The following is an 18,686-nucleotide window of genomic DNA, read 5'->3' as shown; positions in this document are numbered from 1 at the left end:
ATTTGCACATATAAATCAAAATTTCTTAAAACTATGCACTTGAGAGATCTATTGTAACTGTCTTTAAAACACAGAAATTAAAACAAAGTTTTTTAAAAGGACAAAACATGAATATGCCAAAATATGCTTTTAACTGGTATTACTGGTTTCATAATTTCAGCATCTTCAATGATAAAAGCTGGACAGCAGACAGTGGAACAAACTAAAACTGGTCAGTATGTTAGATTGTTATTCAAAATGAACGGCCATTATATGGAAGGAATCCTATGGAAATATATGTTAATTATCTATTTAAAAAAATTAGGATAACAAGCTATTCAGCGAATTACTTTAGGTATGTGTTGTGCAGACAAGAAAATGGTTAGAGTGCTAATTTGAAACTTGCAAGACCTGGGTTCAATTCCTTATGCTGTATGACCTTCGGCAAATCAAACAATTTTTCTGTGCCTCAGTACTCTACCTTCCCTATCTCACAGGAGTGTTGTGAGGCTAAATACTCTGAAGACTGTGAGGCATTCAGATACTGTGATAACAGGGGTTACACAAGTGCCTAAGATAGATAAGTTTCAGAGTAGCAGCCGTGTTAGTCTGTATCCACAAAAAGAAAAGGAGTACCTGTGGCACCTTAGAGACTAACAAATTTATTAGAGCATAAGCTTTCGTGGGCTACAGCCCACTTCATCAGATGCACAGAATGGAACATATAGTAAGAAGATATATCTATACATACTGAAAAGGTGGAAGTTGCCATACAAACTGAAAGAGGCTAATTAATTAAGATGAGCTATTATCAGCAGGAGAAAAAAACTTTTGTAGTGATAATCAAGATGGCCCATTTAGACAGTTGACAAGAAGGTGTGAGGATACTTAAGATGAGGAAATAGATTCAATATGTGTAATGAGATAGATAATTAACTGATAGGGCCTGATTCTAAGCCCACTGACATCAATGGAAAGATAATCATTCACTTTAGGGGGCTTTGCATGAGGCACAAAGTGCTCCCATCATTGTTTAATTGGAGGGATTTTTGCGGGCTTGTGGGGAGTAGGACAGCACACAGTATAGCTCTTTATTCCCCTCCCATACTGAGCATTTGTTCAACTCTTCAGTCTTATACCAGCACTAAGGCTATGTCTACACTACACAGCTTTTAGAGACAGGGCTGTGTTGCTACGGCCGTGTCGCTAAAAGGCGCGCAGTGTAGCTGCTGCTTGTTGGCTCTCCTGCTAACAAAAAGCTTCCACCCCCAACGAACGGTGTTAGCTTGGTCGGCAGGAGAGCTGTTCACACCAGCACTTGTCATCAGCAAAACTTTTGCCTTGCGGGGGGTGGGGGGGGTTTAACACTCTGAAAGACAAAAGTTTTATCGTTCAGTTGCCAGTGTAGACATAGCCTTACACTCTGATAACAAATTGCAGAAATAGATATTACTCTAGGACTAACAGGCAACTGGGCTTATTTCTGCATTTCTTCCTCAGGCAAAGCTCTGACTGATGTCAGTGGGAGTTTTGTCTGAGTAAGGAATGCACGATGAGTTCCCTTGTGGTTTAATGAATGTGATTTAATTTAGTCTTTCCCAACACTTTTTTGCCAGAAATGTTAAACCAAACAAGGTCCAATTTACTGACTTTGGATTTAACACTTATGTTTCCTTTTCTTTTTCAGCTATTAATCAGGCCTGCAACACTGCTCAAGCCTGACAAGGCAACAAGACAAGCAACAGATGTGGTGTCCAGGCTCATAAAGATGCTTGGACTTTAATGAAGTTTTAAAATTTTATGGCCTACAATTGCCTCTTTTTTGCCATCTGTTGTATAAAAATGGAAGCTTTGTGTCAATTCTTACCCTTCTCCTTAATTTGAATATCTATATTAAGAACATTTGCTTTTACTTTTGCTTTCAAATAAGAGGATGTCTTGATGAAAAAAATAATGTCCTCCATTTTGGATCTTTGTCATTGTATCCCACCTATAGACTATGGCAAGAAGAAAGATATGGCTATGTCTAAACCGGCAGAGTTTTTTCACTGAGAGCTTCATTGCTGGTAAAAAGGCGATTAAAGAAAACTGCTGTTGTGTGTTCACATTGCCTTCCATTGGTGGCATAGGATGTTTAAACTCGCAGCACTTACATCACCAATAAGAGCAGTGCACTGTGGGGTAACTATCCCACAGTGCAGATCTCCCCCTTCTGCTGCTAGGTCTTGTGGGAAGATGAAGGTCTGGGCTCAATGCCCCGGGATGCACTGCTTTCCATCCCAGCATTCCATGTGCTTCCGTCTTCAGTTTGTGGCATTTTTCAACGTTCCTTGTTTTCTGCTTTCCCCGCCACATCTATCTGTAGGCATGGATCTCGCACTGCTCTCCACTGCTCTGCTAGTGGCAGTGGAATTATTCTTGAAGTTACAAAGGCAATGGCAGTCACAGTTGCCTGATGTGGTGTCCAACATGGAAAGCAGCAATATTATACTGCTTTTGGCATTCACAGAGGAGGTAAACACAGTCGAACATTGCTTTGGGGCTCGGGAAACTAGCACAGAGTGGTGGGATTGCATTGTTATGTAAGTCTGGGATGACGAGTAGTGGCTGCAGAACTTTCAGATGCAGAAAGCCACCTTCCTGGAACTGTGTGCTGAGCTCACCCCAGTCTTGCAGCACAAGGACACCCAATTGAGAGCTGCCCTCTCAGTGGAGAAGCATGTGGCAATCGCAGTGTGGAAATTGGTGACTCCAGACTCTTAGTGGTCGGTTGCAAACCAGTTTGGAGTGGGGAAGTCAACTGTTGGGGCTGTGTTAATGTAAGAGTGCAAGGCCATTAATCACATCCTGCTGCAAAAGACCATGACTCTTGGCAACGTGCGTGAAATTGTAGATGGCTTTGCAGAAATGGGTTTCCATAACTGTAGAGGGGCGATAGATGGCATGCATATTCCAATTCTGGCACCGGACCACCTTGCGACCGAATACATCAATCGGAAGGGGTACTTCTCCATGGTTTTGCAGGTGCTTGTGGATCACCGTGGGCATTTCACTGACATTAATGTGGGGTGGTCCGGAAAGGTGCATTTATCTTTAGGAACACAGGCCTGTACAGAAAGCCGCAAGCAGGGACTCTCTTTCCAGACCAGAAGATCACTGTAGGGGAAGTCGAAATGCCCATAATGATCCTGGGAGACCTGGTGCCATGGCTCCTGAAGCCATACATGGGGAACCTAGATAGCAGTAAGGAGTGGTTCAACAACAGGGTGAGTAAGTGCAGAATTGACCATTGAAAGTGCAAAAAGAAAAGGAGGACTTGTGGCACCTTAAAGACTAACAAATTTATTTGAGCATAAGCTTTCATGAGCTACAGCTCACTTCAACGAAAGTGCGTTTGGCCGAATAAAGGTGTGCTGGAGATGCCTATATGGCAGGTTAGATGTGAATGAGGAAAATATTCCCATGGTTATAGCCACATGTTGTATGCTGCATAATATTTGTGAAGGAAAGGGCGAACGGTTTACTCACGGGTGGAGTGTCGAGGCAGAACGCCTGGCTGCTGATTTTGAGCAGCCAGATACCAGGGCTATTAAAGAGGTGCAATGTGGGGAAATAAGAATCAAGTATGCCTTGAGGCAACACTTCGAAGATAAAAACCAGTAATGTTTGTTGCTATGCTTGGGGACTGCAATGGTTAATTACATTTAGTATGCTAGGAAGCAGTTGTGATTATTAAGGCCTAGGATTCAATGTAAGGAACTAAAAAAAGTACCTGTTGATTTGCAGGTGACATCTGGTATCATACCTTGCATGGAAACAAATAAAGAGTGCTTATAATTAAAAAAAAAAAACTTTGCTTTTATTACCAAATAAACTACAACACCATACGGACACACATACACTTGGACACACACACGGGTGGTGGGGGGTGGGGAGGCAATTTTCATAGCTGAGTATAGGTCCAGCTTTCCTATGAAAAGCTGTCTGTGGAAAGTGCGAAGTGCCAGAAAGCAGAAAAAAATGCACAGGGGGTGTTTGGGGAGTGCATGGGAAAGAGTTCTGATTGTGCTGAAGGGGAGGGCGGGCACGCATCTGCTCAGTCTGGAGTGTTTTGAGAGTCTGGAGCATATTGGTTTGACACTCCAGAACTTTAATCAGCCTCTCTGTGGCATCCCTGTTGTAAGAATCCTTCTCTTGTCTTTCCTCCTTGTCGCTTTACCTCCACTGCTTGCGTTCAGTGTTTTCTGCCTCTGACTGTGGCAGCACCACCTGGAACTTATCTTCCTTGGTCCGTCTCAGCCATTTCCTTATCTTGTGCAGAAGCGCTGCTGCTGTTGGGGGCTTGGTTCTCAAGATCAAGTCTGGCGAGGCATAATTAACCATCAGCAGAAGCACTATTGTCAGCTACACACAAAGCATTGAAACAGTAACATTAATACATTGCTGGGAACATACCTATCACTTTCTCAGTGATCCTAGGCAAGCACACAAAAGGCAAGGGTGCACGTGTGGACCCATGGATGCTGCTTGTAAGAATTCTCCGATTCTAGGAGTGTGGAGCATACACTCACATCCACAGTGGAATACGCATAGGGACCAGCACTCAAAGAACCACAGGCATCTGGAGGATATTATGGAGACACAAACTCTGCCTTTGAAATCCAACTAGATACACAACCAGATTGTTAGTTTCACTTCAGGGCCTATGTCCATTAGAATTCTCATCTTGTAAGGATGTTCTAAGGGATTTATAACAGCCAAATATGGGGCTAAGGTAACAAAGTGCTTCAAACTGTAACATCACTTATAAGGACATTTTCTTGGTGTTTTTAGCCTACTCCCAACAGGTAGAAGTTAACCACAGCACTTACAGCATGAAAGAAAAAAAGAAAATAAAGGGAAAAAAGACACTCATTGGAATAAAAACCCAGCCTTCCAAAAATCCATTCTAAAGCTTACTTCAGTAATTTTCAGTGTCCTTCCATTGCACTTTTATGTTTTGCTGAGAAACTTCAATTTTTTTGTTTAGAAATGTTTATAAAAAACAAAGGTGATGAAAGAATTAATTCCTGTGATGCAGAAAACCCTAGATAGATACACCCTCTCTTTGGGAAAAGTAAATAATTCACAATTCCACTGCACACTGTCAGTTCTCATTCATTAGACTCAAACTCTATGTCTTCCAGCAGCTCCACCCATTGAAACAATTTGCCCAGTGGGCATCTGGAGGAGCCTTGGCACATATATAAAATCAGCACAAGTTAGAGGAACCCTGGCATAGCGTATAGCAAATTGCTTTGCTTTTTTTAAACTGAAGCAGAAGATTTTGAAAGCTTTTAAAAGCAACCATGTCCGGTAAGGGCTTCCAGGATTTTAAACAACATGCAGAAGGGGAGATCCAGGATGCTGGTAAGAAACATTAAACATAATTTCTCTGTTCGTTGTTTTGAAAAAAGCAAAGCCTAGTTTCTGCTCTCACTTACACCAGTTGAAATCTAGAATTACTCCACTGACTTCAGTAGAATTACTTTGGACTTAAACTGGTATAAATGAGAGCAGAATATGGTCCTGGATCTATTTTTGTTTGTCCGGAGGCTGGGTTTGTAATTTTGTCAATCTCAACAGCATAATATTTTGATGTTTTATTTGATAGTACAGTGAGAATCCAATCACTTTATAGATGGGATTAGCCAATCAATGTCCATTATTATTTGAGACTGATTTTTTACTACTTCTAAAGGGAAAAAAATACTGATTTTACTGCTCACAAGAAGACTCATACTGACAGTACGCGAGACTAGTGTCTTCTGTTCACAGACAAAATAACTGGAAGATAGAGTTTAGTCCTGTTGCACTGAAACAATGGTTTTGCCACTGACTTCAGTGAACACAGAACCAGAACCATGGCCTATAGTTAGAAAAGCTTCCTGGTTAAAGAGCCTTAGCCATGATTTGGAAAACACCACCTTCAGAATTAAGAACCCAACCCTGGAATGAGCTCCATGTGGACAGCCCCCCTCACCTGCATGGAATTTACTGCAGGATAGGGTTCTAAGAAGATGTTCTGTCTTTATGCCAGTTGAATAACAACTTATTTTAAAATTTCATATTTTGCAAGCAACTAATTACTTTTTATTCTGAACCCTTACAAATACTCCAGTGTTTTTTTGTTTGTTTTTTTAAATGGTTACTGCCTATGAGCAGTGTGTAACCTTTTTCATATACTGATCTCTAAACTGACCTCTGTAGAAGAAATTAGATTTAACCTGTGGTGGGTGTGTTTGAAACCTGGAGTGAATAACAATGCTTTGCAGAAATCAATTTTAGTATCTATACTGACTAAAAATATAGACTATTTATAATAAATAGAATATAATACTTTGATTTTACTCTCTACTATGAGCTTTCAGATTTCTCTAGCTTTAAACAAAAACCTTTATACTTTTTAATCATAGAGGATGTTTGATGTATTGCAATAACTATAACTATATTATGACTATTATTGTGCATCAGAGGTTTATATTTCAACTTAACATACAACAATTTTCTTTGTAAACTAATATATCCAGTCTCTATATGGCTTATTATACCATAAAATATGTTTGCTGTAGATTTATTTACCCTCTGCTGAAGGTTCTACAGTTTGTCATGAGGTCATATGACCTCCTTAGCCAAGAGCAGATCTTCAGCAGGTAGAGACCGTGCTTTTTGATACAAACCAAGGCTCTAAACCTGCGAATACTTATGTGTGTAGTTGAAGCATCTGAGTAATCCTACTGACTTTAAAGAAATCATTCTTGTGCTTAAAGTTAAGCATATCTGTAAGTGTTTGTATAGCTGCGGACAAATTTTAATATACAAACAAAACCCAGGTTATTTTGGTATCTACAGGTTTTATATTTCCATACTTGGGGAGTCCAGTTTCCAGAGATGCTGATTTTGAACATCTCACTTCAGGTGCTGCTCCAACCACACTCAAAAATGTGTAAAATTAACATATCCCAACCTCTTTAACTGCTGAGTTGCTAGCAATCCAGTTAAACAGCATCAGTTTAAGCCATTGTTCAAATATTACTTCCAAATTCATTCTAGAATCCAGGCTGTGATGCTCAGTTTCTTTCTTAATATATTTGATACTCCTTTTATGGCTTGAAAACAGGTACAGAAACAGGGTATATAAACTCAAGTTGTCCTTCATGGCATAAATACCTTCTCTTGCATTGTTACTCTCATTCTTCTTTCCTTACTCCATCTGTCTGTGTTAAACCAAATGTGCAGATCACTGATAATTGGATTTGGGGCTTGTCTACACAAGGAATTCACTGGGAAGTTAGTACAAAATAGCTAGGGTGTGAATTTAAAGGCACAGTGCCTTTTTGCAGATTAGGTTATTCCATTTCCAAAGTGGATTATCCCAAACTGCCCATAGACATTTAGTGTGGAATAAGAGTATCCACACAAAAAGTTAGTGCAGAATAGGTATTCCACAATCGCTATTCTGAGCTTTTTCTGTGTGTAGATGAGCCCTTAGACACATGCGTGCTGAACTTCAACCTCAGCCCAGCCCGAGCTTCTGACTTTCAGATTTAGGAATCCTACACAAATCTCTGTCCCACCAAGCCCACCCCCCAAGTTTTAGTCAAGGGTATATAGTAAAAGTCATGGATAGGTCACGGGCTGTGAATTTTTGTTTACTGTCCATGACCTGTCCATGACTTTTACTAAAAATACCCTTGAGTAAAATGTAGCCTTAATCATGATACGCTGACCAGAATTTTCCAATACAATTTAACTCCAAATCAGTGTGGATCAAAGAGAGGTGCAGGGCACTTCAGCTGGAGATTTCTATTGCTGTCTGTATAGATGTTCAGCACAGAAGAGATTAGGAAGTAAATGTCATTTAATGTTAATGTTTAATACTAACCTTACAAACTCTTCTCAATGTGGTATATGCACTCCTGTAACATAAGGTTTTTAAAAACAAAACGTACCTAGCTATGTTTCTAAATGCCACATATTTTCAGTAAATTCTTGTAATTGATAAGGTAGGTCACAGATAGTCACCCAAATGCTGTGAAAGTGAGACTGTACTTTCATAAATTGCTTATATCTTTGATGTGAAATGGCTTTTAGAGGGACATACCACATCATTTCTCATTATTGTTTGGTGTTCCTCAGTTGATCCATTATATTTTTACCTCTTGTTTCTCTAGCTGTTCCTTGTAAACATACCCCTTTCCCTGCTGCGGTCTGTCATGTCTCCATCCTTCTTCCCTTCCTGAAACCACACTCCTTCCAAAAAGTCTCCAAAGACTACTTTACCCTTTGAGGAAATGTTAACCACCCAGATGTCGAAACATCTTCAACACAAGAAATGTAAATACATAAATAAAAAACCAGCATCATGGAATTAGCAATATGCAGCTAAACGCTGCTGCTAATCACATAATTCTCCCTCTCTCTCTTCCTACATTGTCGTCTTATTTATCACTAACATGCCCAGAACACTGTTGTTGCTATATAATGGCATAGCACACTTCCCTGGTAGCATGCTTATGTACCTCATACAGACACCCATCAGCAATCTGCATAGCCTCAGCCTATTCTCTATTATTAATCTTCTGATATACTCCCACCATGGTCTGCAGCCCGTTAAACATGTACCAGAGCCAATGGTCATAAGCACTTCATGGGCTGTGGTGTGGAGAGTATGGGAAGAGAGAAGAGGAGAACATAATCTTTAACAGGTTACATGCATTGTTTTTCCTAATTACAGCAAATGCGCTGGGAAAGTCTGCACAGCAGGTAGTGAACCAGGCTACAGATGCGGGCCAGAAAGGTATGAGAAATTATATTACATTCAATGAAGGCAAAACTGGGCACGAAGGGAAAGCTAGCAAAAGACACAGCCATCTTAAAAAATAATTAAAAAAAAATAAAAAGAGAGTACAATGAACCCAGGGCCAAATCCTAATGTTCTTACTCAGTTTTTACTTGGTGTTTTCTCGTGCAAAACTCCCATTGATTTTAGTGAGAGTTTGACCTTACAAAAGGATTTCCTAAAATGTGGGTAAGGATTTCAGGATTTGTTAATTAGTGGATGTGTTTGTATTTACTCTTGTTGTAGCCGTGCCAGTCCCAGGATATTAGAGAGACAAGGTGGGAGAGGTATTATCTTTTATTGGACCAATTTCTGTTGGTGAGAGAGACCTGAAGAACAGCTCTGTCTAAGCTTGAAAGCTTCTCTCTCTCTCACAAACAGAAGTTGGTCCAATAGAAGATATCACCTCTCCCACCTTGTCTCTTTGCGTATTTACTAGCAGATTCACTACAATTTCCCATTGATTCTCTATTTCTATGGCTCAAGCAGTACATTTTGCATTGTGTTCAAAGTTCATCATTGATCACAGTGAGAGCTCTGGCAGTAGTGCAGTCAAAACTTTGTCCCTCTTTCCTAGAGGCTAAGTAAGCATGTGGTGTATCTTGATTTTTCCAGCTCTAAGGGCAGGAGGCCATAATGATCCCAAGCCCAGGTCCACTATGTGGCAGCTCAAGGAGCTGCAGAGCCAGCAATTATGTCAATAATTAAATGGTGCTGGCAGCCCTATGGTTGTTGTGAGGAGAGTATTTGCGTTTCCTTTCTGGTGATGAGAATTGCCAAAACCAAAAAAGGTCACTAAATCAGTTTCTAAGAATGATGGAAGCATTAGCAACTTTGGAGTCTAAATGTGCACTTATTTGAAAACCAGAAGCTAACAGTAATATCATATTCTCTCCCTCTAGAGAAGGGCCTCTCACATTGGTGATTGTGACACCAAGGAAGGTCACCAGGGAGTGGATTTGTAGCAAAATTGCCAAACTATGGTAGCTGCTAGGACCCAGGCAAGAGAACTAAAGGGACACCAGAAGCTCTACTCCTTCTTGCTGCTGCCATTCCCTTCCCTGCCATTCCAGCTCCACTGCAGTTTTCCATTCCTCTCATTTCCCCTCACTACCCACAACATTTATTTGCTCCATGGAAACACTGCTTAAAAATGGTGAAAAACCAGCTATTTTGTTCCTGCAGTCTTTCTCAGCGTGCAGCTCCTTGCATAACTAAACAGTGATTTCCTGAATTTATGCAAGCTAGGGAAGGAAGGGGCCAGGAAGAAGCACCTCCCTGCATGTCTTACCCCACTGACGAACACCTCTCTCCCTTTCACCAGTACCCATCATCCAGCCATACCTTCAGTAGCCACTAAAACACCTATCATCCCACAAAGTAGCATCCACCCACTCAGCCAGACAGCACCTCCACTATTCTTAACCAGCAGCCCCCCAACATCCATCAGTTCCAGCACCAGCCTCCCCAACCAGCATGCCCTATTATCCCACCTAATAGTTCCCCAAACCCACAGACTTCTGCCCAGCAGCACCCAACCTGTGTACCAACACTTAATATATCCCACCACCACCACACCAACTTGCACTAGCATAGAGAAGCTCGTCTTTAGGAAATGTAAGTAGCTGGTATCTGGTGTAGTGAACATGAGTTATATGCTGTAATGAATAAGTACACAGTTTGGTGTAACAACAATAGGGATACTTGAGTGTTTCTCACTTCCCCATTCCACGATAAATATGAAACAACATACATTTGAATGTATTGACTTTGCTTTTATGTTAGCTTCTTCTCTATCCTTCTCAGCTATTGATCAGGCTTGCAAGACTGCTCAAGAAGGTGTCGAGAAAACAACTGGACAAGCATCAGAAGCCGTGTCTGGCCTTGGGAAAAAAATTGGATTTAAGAAATGATGATAATTTAAACAAAAGAGTATGAGATGTAAAATCAATGTTTGCACTGCAATTCAGTAATCATTTGTGTAGAAATATGAAAGCTGTTTGAGATTTGGATCATTTACTGTGCTTAGCTTTATGCCATATGCAGAATGCTCACCTACCAAATAGTTTAAAAAAAAAATCTTGTATGATCTAGTCATAATCTCCCATTCAACACAAATCACAAAAGTTTCAGCATTGGCTAAGGTATTGTCTGTCTCATACAGTGATGTAAAGATTGTGGATACATTAGTTCAATGTACCTAAGAATTTAAATGATGAAACTATTAATACTCCTGCCATCACATAGGTAATAAACAGCAGAAGGTTTACCTATGACATGCATGTCTTTTTTTCCCAGCCAGAGCTAGGTGGTTGTTACATTTCAAGCCAAATGTTCATTTATTCTAACATTTTAAAATAATGGATAAGGGAATAAGAAAAACATATGATAAAATTTCTTTCACAAAGGAAAAATAACATATCACCCATAAGTACACTGGTTAATTATACAGCGCTCTTCACCAAAGGATCTCAAAATGTTTTACAAACCTCTCTGACCTGATCCAAAATCCACTGAGCGGGCTAAGTAACAAACTGAGTCCCACAGAGGCTGAATTGTCTAAGGCCACAGAGGAACTCAGCGGAAAGGTCTAGAACAGAATAGAAGAGTCTTGGTACCTAGTTCTCTGTTCTAACACTGCCTGCCTCATTTATTGTTATATTGTGCATCTGTGATAGGCCTGGTCCTACTGCCATTGGACTCTCCCCCAATTTCTGCAAATGCCACCATGCTCTGCTCAGCCTGCCGAGGGTGAGGGGAATCTGTCCTTCCCATGCTGCGGGCCCCCCCGCCAGCATGTTTCCTGCCTGCTCAGCCCCTCTCCCTGGCAGCCAGGCCCAGGCGGGGAGCAGAGGGATGAGAGAGAGCTGCTTCTCCTGCTGAAGGTAGCCACTCTAGGTTGCTCTCTTTGCAGCTGGACACCGCCTCCTGCCGGGTCCTAGTGACTGTTGCCCTTGCCTTCAAAGGTGCCTGCATGGCCACCATCTGGTTTCCTGTACAAGAGTGAGTACCTGTGGTGGGGGAGGAGGAAAGGGGATGGGCCAGTGGGGAAGGGAATGGGAAGGGGATAGGGGACTGGTGCGGGGGGAGTGGGGGAAGCAGGAGCCTGGCAAGCAACGTGCCCTTGGCAGCAGCTGTAGCAGCACCGCAAGGCACCAGAGCGGCAGCATGGCCACAGCTCCTGTGCTCAGGTCACCACAGAGGAAAGCAGCAGCAGCTGGGGCTCCCCTGTTAAGCCAGCCCAGAGCCCACCCCTCTCCCACAGCATCAGCAGCCTTGGGACCACTCCAGGCAGGGAGGAGAAAGCCAGTGAGCTAGAGGAACTGGCTTCACCGCACGCATGCACTCTTGCCCATCCTCCCACTCAGTATAACAGTCAAACTAGGTCTATCATGACAACTACAGACTTCATATACTTCACCACAGAGGGACCACATGCCTCATTATGAACTCCGGAACCCCAAATCGTAACCCCCACAACACGACACAGTATCCCAGACCAGAGTGGAACTGACTAGGTACCTCTCACCCTAGACTCCAGTGCTCTGCACCACTATGTGTTGTGATTAATGTTTTATTCCTAGTTATCTTAGGGTATGTCTACACTACGAAATTAGGTCAAATTTATAGAAGTTGGTTTTTTAGAAATCGGTTTTATATATTCGAGTGTGTGTGTCCCCACAGAAAATGCTCTAAGTGCATTAAGTGCATTAACTCGGCGGAGCGCTTCCACAGTACCGAGGCAAGCGTCGACTTCCGGAGCGTTGCACTGTGGGTAGCTATCCCACAGTTCCCGCAGTCTCCGCTGCCCATTGGAATTCTGGGTTGAGATCCCAATGCCTGATGGGGCTAAAACATTGTCATGGGTGGTTCTGGGTACATATCGTCAGGCCCCCATTCCCTCCCTCCCCCCGTGAAAGCAAGGGCAGACAATCATTTCGCGCCTTTTTTCCTGAGTTACCTGTGCAGACACCATACCACGGCAAGCATGGAGCCTGCTCAGGTAACCGTCACCCCATGTCTCCTGGGTGCTGGCAGACGCGGTACGGCATTGCTACACAGTAGCAGCAACCCCTTGCCTTGTGGCAGCAGACGGTACAGTACGACTGGTAGCCGTCATCGTCATGTCTGAGGTGCTCCTGGTCGCCTCTGTGAGGTCGATCAGGAGCGCCTGGGCAGACATGGGCGCAGGGACTAAATTTGGAGTGACTTGAGCAGGTCATTCTCTTTAGTCCTGCAGTCAGTCCTATTGAACCGTCTTATGGTGAGCGGGCAGGCGATACGGACTGCTAGCAGTCGTACTGTACCATCTTCTGCCGAGCAGCCATGAGATGTGGATGGCATGCAGTCCTTCTGCACCGTCTGCTGCCAGCCAAAGATGTAAAAGATAGATGGAGTGGATCAAAACAAGAAATAGACCAGATTTGTTTTGTACTCATTTGCTTCCCCCCCTCCCCTGTCTAGGGGACTCATTCTTCTAGATCACACTGCAGTCACTTACAGAGAAGGTGCAGCGAGGTAAATCTAGCCATGTATCAATCAGAGGCCAGGCTAACCTTCTTGTTCCAATAAGGACAATAACTTAGGTGCACCATTTCTTATTGGAACCCTCCGTGCAGTCCTGCCTGAAATACTCCTTGATGTACAGGCACACCCTTTGTTGATTTTAGCTCCCTGAAGCCAACCCTGTAAGCCGTGTCGTCAGTCGCCCCTCCCTCTGTCAGAGCAACGGCAGACAATCGTTCCGCGCCTTTTTTCTGTGCGGACGCCATACCAAGGCAAGCATGGAGGCCGCTCAGCTCACTTTGGCAATTAGGAGCACATTAACCACCACACGCATTATCCAGCAGTATATGCAGCACCAGAACATGGCAAAGCGATACCGGGCGAGGAGGCGACGTCAGCGTGGTCCCGTGAGTGATCAGGACATGGACACAGATTTCTCTGAAAGCATGGGCCCTGCCAATGCATGCATCATGGTGCTAATGGGGCAGGTTCATGCTGTGGAACGCCGATTCTGGGCTCGGGAAACAAGCACAAACTGGTGGGACCGCATAGTGTTGCAGGTCTGGGACGATTCCCAGTGGCTGCGAAACTTTCGCATGCATAAGGGCACTTTCATGGAACTTTGTGACTTGCTTTCCCCTGCCCTGAAGCGCATGAATACCAAGATGAGAGCAGCCCTCACAGTTGAGAAGCGAGTGGCGATAGCCCTGTGGAAGCTTGCAACGCCAGACAGCTACCGGTCAGTTGGGAATCAATTTGGAGTGGGCAAATCTACTGTGGGGGCTGCTGTGATGCAAGTAGCCCACGCAATCAAAGATCTACTGATATCAAGGGTAGTGACCCTGGGAAATGTGCAGGTCATAGTGGATGGCTTTGCTGCAATGGGATTCCCTAACTGTGGTGGGGCTATAGACGGAACCCATATCCCTATCTTGGCACCGGAGCACCAAGCCGCCGAGTACATAAACCGCAAGGGGTACTTTTCGATAGTGCTGCAAGCTCTGGTGGATCACAAGGGACGTTTCACCAACATCAACGTGGGATGGCCGGGAAAGGTGCATGATACTCGCATCTTCAGGAACTCTGGTCTGTTTCAAAAGCTGCAGGAAGAGACTTTATTCCCAGACCAGAAAATAACTGTTGGGGATGTTGAAATGCCTATATGTATCCTTGGGGACCCAGCCTACCCCTTAATGCCATGGCTCATGAAGCCGTACACAGGCAGCCTGGACAGTAGTCAGGAGCTGTTCAACTACAGGCTGAGCAAGTGCAGAATGGTGGTAGAATGTGCATTTGGACGTTTAAAGGCGCGCTGGCGCAGTTTACTGACTCGCTTAGACCTCAGCGAAACCAATATTCCCACTGTTATTACTGCTTGCTGTGTGCTCCACAATATCTGTGAGAGTAAGGGGGAGACGTTTATGGCGGGCTGGGAGGTTGAGGCAAATTGCCTGGCTGCTGGTTACGCGCAGCCAGACACCAGGGCGGTTAAAAGAGCACAGGAGGGCGCGGTACGCATCAGAGAAGCTTTGAAAACCAGTTTCATGACTGGCCAGGCTACGGTGTGAAAGTTCTGTTTGTTTCTCCTTGATGAAACCCCCCGCCCCTTGGTTCACTCTACTTCCCTGTAAGCTAACCACCCTCCCCTCCTCCCTTTAATCATTGCTTGCAGAGGCAATAAAGTCATTGCTGCTTCACAGTCATGCATTCGTTATTCATTCATCACACAAATAGGGAGATGACTACCAAGGTATCCCAGGAGGGGTGGTGGAGGAGGGAAGGAAAATGCCACACAGCACTTTAAGCACAGCACTTTAAAAGTTGACAACTTTAAAATTTATTGAATGACAGCCTTCTTTTTTTTGGGCAATCCTCTGTGGTGGAGTGGCTGGTTGGCCGGAGGCCCCCCCACCGCGTTCTTGGGAGTCTGGGTGTGGAGGCTATGGAACTTGGGGAGGAGGGCGGTTGGTTACAGAGGGGCAGCAGTGGCAGTCTGTGCTCCAGCTGCCTTTGCTGCAGCTCAACCATACACTGGAGCATACTGGTTTGGTCCTGCAGCAGCCTCAGCATTGAATCCTGCCTCCTCTCATCACGCTGCCACCACATTTGAGCTTCAGCCCTCTCTTCAGCCCGCCACTTACTCTCTTCAGCCCGCCACCTCTCCTCCCGGTCATTTTGTGCTTTCCTGCACTCTGACATTATTTGCCTCCACGCATTCATCTGTGCTCTGTCAGTGTGGGAGGACAGCATGAGCTCGGAGAACATTTCATCGCGAGTGCGTTTTTTTTTCTTTCTAAGCTTCACTAGCCTCTGGGAAGGAGAAGATCCTGTGATCATTGAAACACATGCAGCTGGTGGAGAAAAAAAAAGGGACAGCGGTATTTAAAAAGACACATTTTATAAAACAGTCGCTACACTCTTTCAGGGTAAACCTTGCTGTTAACATTACATACATAGCACATGTGCTTTCGTTACAAGGTCGCATTTTGCCTCCTCCCACCGCGTGACTACCCCCTCAACCTTCCCCCCTCCCTGTGGCTAACAGCGGGGAACATTTCTGTTTAGCCACAGGCAAACAGCCCAGCAGGAATGGGCTCCTCTGAGTGTCCCCTGAAGAAAAGCACTCTATTTCAACCAGGTGACCATGAATTATATCTCACTCTCCTGAGGATAACACAGAGAGATAAAGAACGGATTTTGGTTGAATGCCAGCAAACATACACTGCAATGCTTTGTTCTACAGTGATTCCCGAGTACGTGTTACTGGCCTGGAGTGGTAAAGTGTCCTACCATGAAGGACGAAATAAGACTGCCCTCCCCAGAAACCTTTTGCAAAGGCTTTAGGACTACATCTAGGAGAACCGCAAATGCCAGGGCAAAGTAATCCTTTCACATGCTTGCTTTTAAACCATGTATAGCATTTTAAAAGGTACACTCACCAGAGGTCCCTTCTCCGCCTGCTGGGTCCAGGAGGCAGCCTTGGGTGGGTTCGGGGGGTACTGGCTCCAGGTCTAGGGTGAGAAACAGTTCCTGGCTGTCGGGAAAACCGGTTTCTCCGCTTGCTTGCTGTGAGCTATCTACAACCTCCTCCTCATCATCATCTTCTTCGTCCCCAAAACCTACTTCCGTACTGCCTCCATCTCCATTGAAGGAGTCAAACAACATGGCTGGGGTAGTGGTGGCTGAACCCCCTAAAATGGCATGCAGCTCATCATAGAAGCAGCATGTTTGGGGCTCTGACCCAGAGCGGCTGTTCGCCTCTCTGGTTTTCTGGTAGGCTTGCCTCAGCTCCTTCAGTTTCACGTGGCACTGCTTCGGGTCCCTGTTATGGCCTCTGTCCTTCATGCCCTGGGAGATTTTCACAAAGGTTTTGGCATTTCGAAAACTGGAACGGAGTTCTGATAGCACGGATTCCTCTCCCCAAACAGCGATCAGATCCCGTACCTCCCGTTCGGTCCATGCTGGAGCTCTTTTGCGATTCTGGGACTCCATCATGGTCACCTGTGCTGATGAGCTCTGCATGGTCACCTGCAGCTTGCCATGCTGGCCAAACAGGAAATGAGATTCAAAAGTTCGCGGTTCTTTTCCTGTCTACCTGGCCAGTGCATCTGAGTTGAGAGTGCTGTCCAGAGCGGTCAGAATGGAGCACTCTGGGATAGCTCCCGGAGGCCAATACCATCGAATTGTGTCCACAGTACCCCAAATTCGAGCCGGCAACGTCGATTTAAGCGCTAATCCACTTGTCAGGGGTGGAGTAAGGAAATCGATTTTAAGAGCCCTTTAAGTCGAAATAAAGGGCTTCATTGTGTGGATGGGTGCAGGTTTAAATCGATTTAAAGCTGCTAAATTCGACCTAAAGTCCTAGTGTAGACCAGGGCTTAGAGCCCAAACTCTTTGACTCTTGACTACAGAGCCCCTTACACATTCCTTCCCCTACTGAAAGCAGTAACGTAAGTTAGTTTGCCCTGTGAATTTGGGAGAGAATCCAAGAAAACAAACTCGTCTCTGTCTCTGCCTGCCCTGCTCTTTCCAACCTAATGCAGCCCCTACCCTCCAAAGTCCTCACAAAAGGGAAAGTGAGGAAAATGCAATGGAGGTGGCACTTCCCCTTTCCCACATAGTCTAGGGGAGAGTCACCTTTGTGCATGAATCTCTGGGGTAATATCTAACCCATGATTTTAAGTTTCAAAGTATCAGAAGTGAGTTTGAGCAGTTCTTTTTAGTCTCTCGCTTTCTAAAAAGTCACCCCAAATTCTTCATGTTAGCTAAGGGAGGCTTAGAATATTAAGTAATGCAGTTTTTTATATGCAATAAAAACATATATATTTTTAAAAACAGCTTTCCAGCTTCAAAACAAAAACAAATCCACAAAGTTACATTCCTGCACTCGTCACAATTATTTGTCATCTTGTAGTTTCTGTTTCCAGCCACAGAGCGGAGCAACTGTCTGTGAATACAACTATGTGGTTTCTTCATTTATGTGGTTGGTAACTGTTACTCAGGTTTCCTCTGTAATTACAGCACCGTGTTTTGTGCAAACACAAAGTAACATGAAATAAAATGAAAAACATTAAATGAAAAATATCCCCTTTTCAATTACTGTTCTCCCTCACTTTATCCCCCCTGTCCCCATGAGAGGTAAGTGTGAAGATGCATTCTACATGAGTGGTGACATGATTGTGGAGTGGAAGTATGTGGGTGCACCTAGAGGAGGGTGGGTGGCAACAGTACCAGTTGCTGGGCTAGGTGAGGGGGATGCAGCTAGTGAGCTAGACAGCCAGGCACAGACTCCACCACTCAGAGCCAGAAAGAGAAGCTAACAGGGGCTGGGGTTCTATTGAGGAGGGGGAACACACAAGGGGGGATGGGTGCCTGAGACTAATGAAGAAGCTGAGGTTCAATGGGAAAGGGTCATCTGAGGAATTTTATTCATGTAAATATAATAAAAACAAAACATTTTAAGGATAAAACAGTAACATTAAATTCTGCCCAAAATAAAACAATTATAAAAAGTAAAAATGTCACAGGGCTCTAGCTGTAATTTGTAATTTTTGATCACAAAACACACTGGGTTTGTTTGGCATGTACAGTGACATTGCATCACATTGTGTGATTGGATAGGATATAGGAAAGAGAATGGGAGCAAGTAAATAAATGTATCGGAAAAGAATCAGTGTCTCCAGAGAGACCTATGGCCAGTCTAACCAAAGAGAGAGAAAGAGAGAGTGTACACGTGCACCTCTTCCAACACATACACAATAGGGAACTGTACTTTTCCTCTCTACTATGACTCCTACCCCCCACCCCTAATGCAGAGCAA

General features: G+C 44.1%; 2 protein-coding genes across 2 annotated transcripts; one reads left to right on the top strand and one right to left on the bottom strand.

Moving 5' to 3' along the window:
* The first annotated feature begins 5,235 nt into the window (after window positions 1–5,235).
* ADIRF (adipogenesis regulatory factor) lies at window positions 5,236–11,124 on the top strand. Its single transcript, XM_084635467.1, has 3 exons — window positions 5,236–5,388; window positions 8,756–8,818; window positions 10,667–11,124. The coding sequence occupies exons 1-3, from the start codon at window positions 5,328–5,330 to the stop codon at window positions 10,771–10,773; spliced, it is 231 nt and encodes a 76-aa protein (XP_084491593.1). The 5' UTR covers window positions 5,236–5,327; the 3' UTR covers window positions 10,774–11,124.
* Window positions 11,125–11,671: 547 nt separating this feature from the next.
* On the bottom strand, window positions 11,672–16,914 carry LOC311523240 (uncharacterized protein; the record flags this gene model as incomplete). Its single annotated transcript, XM_084633013.1, has 3 exons — window positions 16,306–16,914; window positions 15,409–15,717; window positions 11,672–11,871 (listed from the first exon to the last, which is right to left on the bottom strand). Exons 1-3 carry the CDS (start codon window positions 16,886–16,888, stop codon window positions 11,672–11,674), a joined length of 1,092 nt encoding a protein of 363 aa, XP_084489139.1. The 5' UTR covers window positions 16,889–16,914.
* Between the last annotated feature and the right edge of the window lie 1,772 nt (window positions 16,915–18,686).

Source organism: Lepidochelys olivacea, assembly GCF_965140295.1.
Source record: "Lepidochelys olivacea isolate rLepOli2 genome assembly, chromosome: 7".
NCBI lineage: Eukaryota > Metazoa > Chordata > Testudines > Cheloniidae > Lepidochelys > Lepidochelys olivacea.
The sequence above is the reverse complement of the archived record's forward strand: the minus strand, read 5'-3'. Positions and strand labels throughout refer to the sequence as shown.

Bases quoted from the DNA above. Each gene is read 5' to 3' on its own strand.
- ADIRF (XM_084635467.1), top strand. From the start codon at position 5,328: ATGTCCGGTAAGGGCTTCCAGGATTTTAAACAACATGCAGAAGGGGAG. The intron at 5,389-8,755 runs GTAAGAAACATT...TCCTAATTACAG, and splicing joins AGGGGAGATCCAGGATGCTG to CAAATGCGCTGGGAAAGTCT. The intron at 8,819-10,666 runs GTATGAGAAATT...TATCCTTCTCAG, and splicing joins TACAGATGCGGGCCAGAAAG to CTATTGATCAGGCTTGCAAG.